Source organism: Cynocephalus volans, chromosome X, assembly GCF_027409185.1.
Source record: "Cynocephalus volans isolate mCynVol1 chromosome X, mCynVol1.pri, whole genome shotgun sequence".
Classification (NCBI taxonomy): Eukaryota; Metazoa; Chordata; class Mammalia; order Dermoptera; family Cynocephalidae; genus Cynocephalus; species Cynocephalus volans.
Window position 1 is genome coordinate 147,965,818 of NC_084478.1, and position 10,504 is coordinate 147,976,321.

Genomic DNA, 10,504 nt, shown 5'->3' on the forward strand with positions numbered 1-10,504 from the left:
GGAAGGGGCGGCCGCTTCTTCCGGGTCCCCTGCCCCCTCCAGGTCCCCTGCCATGAGGCCGCGTGACTCCCTCTGTCTGGCAGACAGAATTAGGAAGCTAAAAGCGGCAGTTTGTTCCGAAGGACTGCAAGAACGCCGACCTCCTGCTGACTCGATGTCTAGGAATCCCATCCGCAAGGCTAAAATGGCTGGTGGTAAACGAGGTGGACAACCTGCCAGCATGGCTCTGACACAGGAGCCTCCTCCAGTTGAAAGAGGAACGATGGTGTGGTTTAAATTTCAAGACCACCCATTCTGGCCGGCTGTGGTGAAGAGTGTCAGTGCGTCGGAGAAGACCGCACGGGTGCTCTTGATTGAGGCAGACCTGCGCCAGGAGAGGAGCGGCATCCGAGTTCCTCTTCGAAGACTGAAGCCCCTGGATTGCAGAGAGAAAGACAGACTCCTGCAGAGAGCCAGGAAAGTGCACGAGCAAGGTGTTAACTGGTGTTTCTCCCTCATCTCCCACTACACACAAGCCATCGGCCGGGGTTCCTTCGTGGGCTCTTTCCTGGACTATTATGCCGCCGACGTCAGCTACCCACTCAGGAAAGCCATCCAAGAGGGCCCGCTGGAGGTTGACTTTCCAAAGGTGAACTATGCCGACCTGGAAGACTCTGAGGAGGAGACCTCCCTGGGCGGGAAGAGGCCCTGCAAGAGGATTCTCCCCGACAGGATGAGGGCCGCTCGGGACCGGGACAACCGCAAGCTGGTGGACTTCATCGTGAAGAGAAGGGGGGCCGACCACCACCTCCTGGACATCTTGAAGGGCAGGAAACAGTCCAGGTGGCTGACATCATTTCTGAATTCACCAAGGCACAGGCTCTGCGTTGAAACGTACCTGGAAGATGAGGACCTGTTGGATGTTTTGACGAAACATCTACAAGAAATCTATACACAAATGGACAACACCATGCTGACTCTCATAAGAGACGACAAAGTAAATTTTGTTCTGGAAGTTCTCCTGCCAGAAGCAATCATTTGTTCCATCGCAGCACTTGATGGGCTGGATTACCAGGGGGCAGAAGAGAAGTATCTGCGAGGGCCCCCCGTGCACTACCGCGAGAAAGAACTATTTGACAGAAACGTCATAAAGGAAAGGAGAAAGAGATCAGCAACCATGAGGACGGCTAACTAGGTCTCCTCCTGTGCCCCTACAGCGACAGACCCTTTTTCTTCTATCTTATCGCCACATTCCCATACCCCTTCCAAAAACGGTTCTAAAAGGGAAGCAGAAAGTGAACGGGTCACCTTCGCCTAGTCCACGTGTGAGTGAATGAAATCCCTGCGTGCACTAAACCTTTGTCAGCCTTGTGCAAGACCTTCTTTGACTCTCTGTCTCCCTGAAATTCCATCTACCACAGTAGCTCTCCCTCAATGGCCGAATGATTTCCTGAAACGGAGGGTCTCCCGGCTGTCTTCTAAACTGATGGTGACTGGATCCTCTTCCTAGAGCCATCTGTCCCCACGTGGACGGCAGCTAGCCTCATCATATTCACAGTCTAGCTACTCTACACCTATGAGCCAGGCTGACTACGTGGTAGCCCATCTACTCTCATATAAGATCGAGGAAAGCAAGCACTTTGTTCTGCATCCTGTACCCCCAAAACGTAGTCATTTGTCTCAAACCAACCGAGCTTCATCTTCACGCTTATTCGTCGGCTAGCTCCAACAGGTTCCATCAGCACACATGCACACTGGCAAGTCATTCCAGGAGGCTTGAGCAGTAGATGGGCCAGGGCCGGGAATGTGAAAATGAATTCTAGAAACAACCTCCATTCGGCTAAACGTGACCCTCTTTGGAAGAGAATTAATTAAACGCACTCAATGGAAGGAGAACTTCTGAAGCCCATGAATAGTTATACTACGTTAATACGAGGCGTGTTTTGAGAATAAATGTTGGGAAAGCTAGTTTAGTTTGAAAACTTGATGTGAAAATAAACATTGATGGCTTAACAGGAACCTGAGTGCATTTCTAGTTTAGAGGAAGTCAACTGCTCCTGTGAGACCACGCTGTGTGTTCACATGGCCACGTGTTGCTTTAAAATTTGCAAAGTACCTGTCTGGATTCACAATAAATCCATGGTGTCTGTTGCCTTGAAATTCTGCTTCGTCATATTTGAGACCGTACCAGTTTGAACGGGGCATTTCTGAGAACATATATAAACGCACTTCCAAAGAAACCGTATTTCGGGAATTGTGATGGCTGCTGTTGTCATGGGTTAGAGCAGGTTAGAAATGTTCTTCTCATTCTAAACAAATATTCACTTTAACGCTCGATTTGGTATAATTTTAGAAGAACGTCTTCCAGGTCGTGTAATCATCAGGCCCTACAGAAGCCTCTTTGGACTCGGCCTGCGAGAGAGAAAGGCTCCTGGGGCACACGGCCTAGGCACATTCCACGTGATATCTTCCTGGTCCTGAGGATTAGTAGAAAACACAGCACCTCTATGCTCTGTGTGGACCTCATACACCGAGACGGCACGCTTTAGTTACGCTCTAACACTGAGACTCTCTGAGTCCAATCTATGAGCCAACTGTTCATCTCCATGATCTAACACATTCTTTACCACCTCGTGCACCCATTCACTCATCCATTCATTCACTCACAGTACCATAAGTCAGGAGAGCAAGTACGGTGGTGTTTCCGCTCTGAGGACAAACTTCGGATGTCCTAGGAGAGACGGAAATCTGGAGACCCAGGTGGCAATGAAATTCTTAAGATAACGAGATATTCTACCCTCATCCTGTGAGTGAGAAATATTTATCAGCATTGCAGGCTGACTGCCTGAATTCATAACCACACTACTGGGTTTCCCCATGCTTGTGAGATCATGGTTTTCTTTGATTCGGGTGAAGGGAGGTGGCCTTGTGTCCCTTGGATGTCATTTTGTCCTGGGGCATCTGTTCTGCTTCTCTTGAATCAAGGTCACTGAAAGTGATTTGGGGTGTGGGGGTGGATTTTTCGCTGCTTGGACTCTGAGATCCCTTCTAGGCTTGCTGGATCTCTAGCAGAAGTGTGTGTTCAATGGAAAAGCTTGACTTTCCCCTGCCCTCGCTGACTAGGTGAAGGAGACCTCCTCTCCTCCAGTCATAAGGGCTGGACATCAGGCCCTCATGCTAAGTGTTGGTTGGGTGAGTGGCACAGAGATGCTGTGCACAGCTTTCTCAGGTCTCTACGTCCATGTAAGCAACTGACAAGGAAAGAGTGGGACCTCAGAGCTGGGTTCATCATAGTCACCCTCAGGGAGTCAGGGTCCCCATGCTCCTAATCAAAATTTAGTGTCCGGGGTCCCTAAGGGTTCTTCGGTGACTGTGAAAGTGGTTCCAATCCTGCCAGGCCTCTCAACAGGCTCCCCCCAAGGCCCCACTTCTTGCCCAGATATCCTTTGGAGCACGGCCCTAGGATGAGCGGGGGCCTGGCCTGTTCTGGACCTCCATGCGGCTGGTCCAACACTTAGGAAGGAAGAAGAGGAAGGCCGCCTGTCGATTCAGGTCCAGAGGCAGTGGCAAGGAGAGGTGACCCACCCACGCTCCTCCCTTTATTCTGTATTGACCTCATTCCTCCTCACCCAACAGATTCCTACGCTGTCTTTAGCGGGCACAAGCCCTTCCTCAGCCCACAGCCCTTCTCATGAGCCCCGGTTCTCCTCCATCCTCCATCCTATTCCCCAAACCAATGCCTTTCTGCCGTCTCTCCAGTGTCCTTCCGGGAGCCCAAGACAACCGTTTAAAACCTGGTAAACGGCACCACCAAATCAGTGCATTGTTACAATTCATGAGCACCATCCTCGTGTACTTTCTCAGATTGCCATGCTTGAGAGACCAGTGATCTAATGAGTATGCTTGGTAGAATGCGAAGCCTGCTTGTTTCCCAAAGACGCATTCTCGCTGAAAGATAAATATCGGTAGAAGGCATCTACCTTTACTGGGATAGGTTGGAAATACGTGGCTGGAGATACGTAAGGGCACGTCCTTTCATTTGTGCTAGGGGAAGCTGAGGTGAAGGAATAGGCATATCAGCCGTACTTTGAACAAAGGGTGCCTTCGCTCTATAGTTATGTCTTCTGGTCCTCGTTGTGTGTTTTCTATCGTTCTGCCTTGTTTTTGACAGAGCCCTTTTTATGATCACCTTTTATCACCACGATTTGTTGTGCTGGCGATTAACTAGTTTAAGGGACGTTGGGAGGGGAGACAAAGGGCAAGGGAAGTGGGGATGAGTTTAGACATTAAAAGCACACATGGAGCTGGGGATCCTCTTGCGGAGGGAAGAAAGAGAAGGTGACAGATTCATACGGTGATTGATAATCTTGAATTTTCTCTAGCCTGACAACTTGCCTGTAATCCCTAGCCAGATTAATTTCAGCAAAAGAGAAGAAAGAGTGAATTCAGTACAAAATCTGACAGTATTTCATTCATAATGAATTAACTCACAGGACAAATATTGGGCACCTACCACAGTCCAGGCACTAGTCGTGGCTGTAATCCAAGGATAATAATATCTGTCACCAATGAGCAACGTACGCAAGAGTGTTTCAAAAATTTCAAGGAAGCATGCATGAGCTTCGAGAAAATTATGTTCAATCAAACAAGCCAGGCACAGACAGAGAAACAGTGCTTGTTGTCACTTTTAAGAAGGAGCTAAAAATATAAATTAATGAAAAGAAAGAAAGAAGGAGGGAAGGAAAGAAGGGAAGATCATAACAACACACTGCACTTTCATAAGGAGAGCGCGGCACTGTGGGTAGGAGAGTGGCAAAGGGGGAGGGGGAGAAGGAAATCGAGAAATAGATGAATGGACAATAAAAAGGATGACATATTGTAATGATTTATCCTGATTTGATCATCACGGATTGTACACAGTATTGATATTCACCTCTGTACCTCAAATATGTGTATAATCATTTATAGGTCAATGAGGAAAGAGGTCATGGAATACAGAACTAAAACATAACAAGAATCCTTCCGTGAACTTTTTGAAAAACACTCATATATTTAATTCTTCCAACAATTTTGCTAGATTGATGGAGTTATCCTCATGTGTGGTGAAGGACTCTGAGAATGAGGGAGGTGAAGTAATCTGCTCCAGACCACCTACTGTCAGGGCCCGAGTTTGTCTAACTCCAAAGCCGGTCTCATTCCCCAGTACGTCTTATGGCCAAATAACCAGGGAAGGGCTAAGAGGTTTTTTTGAGGTTTTCAGTATGTGGGATAAGGAAATTAGGGACATTTGTTTGAAACTTGTCAAGCCTCACAGTAGTGAGAGATTTGTATAAAGATCGTCATGGATTCTTCTCCCACCTCCAGCTCTTGTCAAGAGACAGCTAACTCTATTCCTTACGTGACCCTCTCCAACTCTGCCCCAGTTCCTGTCCACACTTGATCAATTTAAACAAATCCTAGATATCTTTTTATTCATAACCCTTTTATATTTCTCTATGTTTATTAAAATAACAGGAAAGAGGTGGTGAGACATATGGATTTCACGGCACAGGAGGAGCCACAATGAAAGATAAAAAGGATCGCTCCCACTTCTTCCATCCCCAGCTACATCCTGCCTGGAGCTGGTGAGCTCATGGAGAAAGAGCTGGCAAAAGCCACAGCCATGCCCTTCACATGGTGTTGTTTGGAGCTGGCATGGGAGAAGAGGGCCTTGGTGGCCCCCAGGCCAGCCACACCACTAACAGGGCTTCCATGGACTCACATAAGAGCGAGGAATCACAGACAACCAGAAGAAAGAGCCACTCAGAGGCTGGCAAATCATCACAAGGGACCAGTGCATGGCCCGTCCCATGGAAAGTGTTTGGAGTTCAGGCGTTGGTGGAGACGGACCCACAGAGGGCACGTTGGGGCACAGCAGTGGAAGTGGTATCCAGAGGTTTCTTGGAGTCGGAGCAGGGCTGAAGAGAAAGGAACCAGCCTCTTCTGGAAATGGAGAGTGAGGTGAGGGTAGCACCCGAAAGGACTGGCAGCTAGTCATTCCTTATCACTTCGGTAATGAAGGTGACTTAACATTGTTAATGTGTCTATAGACGTAGGTTATGAATGAAAGACATCTGTTTGGCTGGAGGTCACCAGGCTCCACCTGTCACCAGAGGGCAATGTTTTAAGAAGGAAGGTAAAGCTCCCTGAGAGTTTCTATATTCCTCTCGACCCCAGTATGTGAATGGGATGTGGTGAGCTTTCGCTCTTTCTTTTGAGATGGAAATAAAAGACAGGTTTGTAGTTCATGTGTCAGGGTGGGAGGTTAAGATTTCAGAATCACCGATTAAATAAGTATTTATTGAATGCCTCCTGGGCAATGACTGATGATGATGAATTGAAATCCTTCTGCAAAGCTGAGCATTTTCGGGTGGAAAAATACATGAAATGATTCAATAATCGCATGGTTGTCTGGTTACATCCTGGGCCAAGTCTCATTAGAGGAAGTATGAGAAGCTATGAGAAGGCAAAACCAAGTAGTGAGGCAGGTCCATGGGGACAATGATAAGGATTTGGTACTTGACAGGAAGGTGAGCAGGAGCCCTGGAAAAGTTTTGAGTCGAGAAGTGATGATGTAATCAGATTTGAAATTTAGATAGTTCACTGAGACAGGACCAGAGGGAAAGGGATACAAGTGAGGGACACTCCACATACATCTGGAGCAACTGCCTGGTGCTGGTCCTTTTCTGGGTTGACACTGATGGCTCAAAGATGGGCAGATGCTTATCTTTACTTGCCAGTCCCTAAGGGCAGATGGCTGCATCCTGGGTCTGGGTCCTACCTGAGGAAGGTCACTTTTGGTTGCGCATTTTTTTATATTGAACTCTCTGCTTCTGATTTCTTCCAGTACTCAATTGCCAGAAAATGCCATTACTGAGCTTTCTGGAAAGTAGGCTGCCCCTGTACTCATTGCTTCCTTCCCTCTCTAAAATTGCCCAGCCATAGAAAATGTCAGCACCCCTGTGGACATTGCCCAACTTTCCTCTGTGCACTGTTTTAATTCAGGCAGGAAGTGAAAAGGGCCCTGATGGTGTCGTGAGTGGATCTGAGAAAAGAAGAAGGACCCTGAACAGGGAACACCAGGTACAGCAGGTTGGACCTCACTCCTCCCAAACTGGGACAGGATAAGTAAAGTCATGGTCTCCAATGAGGGCCAGAATGGGAACAATGACAGAAGAATTTCCTAATCGAAGAATAATTCTGGCACGTAAACCTCCAAAGTCAGAAGGGAGCTTCCAGAGGAGAAGGCTGTCAGGAGCCCATGACATTTCTTGCTCCTCCATGCCTAGCGAGGAGGAAGGATCCATGAGGCTGACCCGTCCTGTCTTGTGGAAACCGACCCCCATCCTCTTCATCGGTGAAGTGATTCCAGGGTCAGAGAGAGGAGCTGGCCATCTTCCTGCCCTGTGCTACCAACATGTCCTCATGAAAGGAGAGGACATTTTTGGTAAATTTCCTTCTAACATTACACTGTTACAGAGATTCTCCAAGGGGAGTTCCCAAGACCCTGCCAGAGATTCCAGAAGGTCATAACTATTTTCATAGTGATCCTAAGATATTATTTGCCTTTCCCACTGTTTTACACTGATGGTGAAAAAGCAGTGATGGGTAAAACTCTGGCACTTTAGCACAAATCAAGAGATTGGCCCCAAACTGTTCTAGTCGTCATTGCAGTCTTCACCAACACAAGTCCACAGTTTAAAAAGAAAAAAAAGAAAAAGAACTAGTTTTAGTTAAGAAGCAACAAATATTATTAGTTTTATTAAATTTCAACCCTTGAGTACACTTTTTAATATTGTGCCTGAGAAAGTAGAAGGTTTTCATAAAGCATGTGTATTGCAAACCAAAGTACGACAGTTTTCTCAGAAAAAAAAAAAAAAAAAAAAAAGAAGAAGAAGAAGCACTTATGTGATTAAGGTGCCATCTGAGCTAACTTTATTTCATGGAACACCTTTTTTTTTTCTTGGAAGAATAATTGGCAAACTAAGGTTATTAAGACTTCTGTATTTTCCAGGCATTTTCTCGAAAAATGGATAAAGTGCTCCCGTCACTTCATTATCAAACTGAATGGAGTTTCTATGCCTGCACACAACAGAAAGGCAAATACAGAATCACTGGTTTTGCAATAAGGAAAAGGTTTACTCACAAAGGTTTACAAGTGAAAAACGGGAGAAATAAATCTCAAATCTGTGTTCCCGATGGCTGGGAGTGAGGTATATTTAAGGTAAAGTGCGTGGGTAGGGAGTTAGATTGTGGGGAAAGGTAACTGGCAGAAATGGACGACAAGGAAATGGAAAGGTGATTGGTGGAAGTGGACAACAAAGAAACAGGAATGTGGAAAGTCCCTTGGACTCGCACAGTAGTCTCACCATGGTTCTTCAGTGGTGAACTTAGCATGATCAGGAGGTGGAAGGCTAGGCCCTCTGACATCACTAGGTCACCCCTCAGGCACTCGTGCAGGCCCTGTGGGGGGATCTGTTGCTTCATTGGTTTGAGCAAGGCCGGGCTGGTGGGATCTGCTTCGAGTGTCTATGAAACATCTTAAGACAAACAGCTTGTGACCTATATGTCAGTGGTGTTATGTTTAGGGCACAAAGGCAGGAATCACATCCTGTGATTCCTGACTCAATGTGTCTTCCTTAAAAATTAACCGTGGGCTACAGGACAAGCAAAATCAGCAAGTACAAACTTTGGACCTATACCTAGAGTAACATCTAAATTTAAACTAAATTATAATATCAAATCTATTTCTGTTTGACTGTTGGTTTCAACTTCAAAGAAAACAACTGACAGTATTTGTTGTCAGTAATAAAATTTCAGCTTTCAAGTGAAAATTGGGATTTTGGAAAAAACTTTTATCCACTACTGTGAGCTTGAAATGTCCCCGATAGGTAGTTTTTCTGTTGTTGTTTATCTGAGATCAATAGTGACATTAACAAAGATGATGTTATTTCTATAATAAATGTGAAGACATTCAGAAGATCTGTGTAATTCAGTATTTAAGTTTCCTATCGCTACTAACAAATTACCACAAATGTTGTGGCTGTAAAACAACACACAGTATTATCTGAGAGTTTCTGTGGGTCAGGAGTTGGGAGGGTTCAGCTGGGTCCTCAGCTCAGGGCGCCGTAAGGCTGCAACCAAGGTATCAGCCAGGCTTATTTCTCATGTGGAGTTGTGGGGAGGATCTTTTTTCTAAGCTCCCCCATGTTGCTGGCAGAATCCAAGTTCTTGCTGCTATACTACTTATGGCTGCTTGTTTCTTCAAAGCCAGAGAAGGGTGTGCTGGAGAGGAGGAGAGAGGTCAGAAGAGAAGAGGTCTGTTTAGGAAAGGCCCACCTGAAAGTCGATTGATTAGAGACTTCCATAACATATGCAAAATTCCTTCGCTTTTGTCATAGTCTATTGTTTAAAAGCAAGTCACAGGATTTGCCTGCCCTCAAGGAGAGGAGAATTCTACAAGGGTGTAACTCATTGGGGGTCACTCTAGGAAATGTCTGGGACTGAGTTGTTGTTGTTGTTGTTTTCCAGTTGACCAATGTGTGATGTTACAAAATCATCTGTGAACAAAAGAGCCATTCAGACCGACAGATTTTCATGGAACAAAGTATGGAAAGATCAATAATAAGGTTTCTGATTCCACATTGCAACTAAACTCGAAGAAATTACCAATTGTTGAACTGTGTGTGATACCAAAGAAGAATGTCCACAATTATCTAAAAATGCTGTTAAGAGTTGTATGAAAGAAACAGGGTTTAGTGCTTCCCTTCACAAGGATGGAAGAGGCCTCAGGCTTACAACATAAGTACAGGTAAGCCATTGCCTGTTTCTTAATATGTTTTAGTTTTTTTTGCGTGCTTCCCAGGTTACAGCCTTTTGGAGTCTCAACATGAACCAGGATAGATTTACAGCAATCCCTCTTTTTGTGCTGTTGTGTCCGGAATTACAATTTTTTCAGCCCTATGCCAGTGAGTCTCTCCAAGGCTTGTAAAAGAGCCTCTCAGCCACCTATAATAGAATTAATGCACATCTCTAAGGGAAAAGTGTCACAAACACCAGGTTTAATCGTTTAAATATAGGTCTTCTTCCAAAATTTTGGCCTGAACTTTTTTCTGTATTTTAAATTGTCTTCAAATTTGTTTTGTTTTGTTTTGTTTTTAAATTTAAATGACTGTTAAAATTTTTATCACTTTTCAATGACATATCTGTGTGAGGCCCAATTTCGCCTATGTTCTTCCACTAAAACAATGCATCTCAACAGATTAAATGCAGAAGCCTCTTAACAGTCACAGTGGGGGCCAAGTTTCTAACACATAACACTTTGGGGACACAATTCAAGCTTCAGTGAGTTTGGAGGGCACATAATTCAATGCATCACACTACTTTAGGAACGGACTCCCCGTGCTTCATCTTCAGCTGGAAAGAAACAACCCACCCACCACCAAGGTAGTCCTGAGATTATGAGTGTCAAGGATGTTGACACTCA

The 10,504-nt window shown here is 45.5% G+C and overlaps 1 protein-coding gene and 1 pseudogene across 1 annotated transcript; both read left to right on the forward strand.

Annotated features, from left to right (window-relative positions):
- Positions 1-154: 154 nt before the first annotated feature.
- LOC134368453 (PWWP domain-containing DNA repair factor 4-like) lies at positions 155-1,174 on the forward strand. Its single transcript, XM_063084924.1, has one exon. It carries the CDS (start codon positions 155-157, stop codon positions 1,172-1,174), a length of 1,020 nt encoding a protein of 339 aa, XP_062940994.1.
- Positions 1,175-9,750: 8,576 nt separating this feature from the next.
- LOC134368836 (U6atac minor spliceosomal RNA) lies at positions 9,751-9,869 on the forward strand (annotated as a pseudogene).
- The last annotated feature ends 635 nt before the right edge of the window (positions 9,870-10,504 follow it).

Bases quoted from the DNA above. Each gene is read 5' to 3' on its own strand.
- LOC134368453 (XM_063084924.1), top strand. From the start codon at position 155: ATGTCTAGGAATCCCATCCGCAAGGCTAAAATGGCTGGTGGTAAACGA.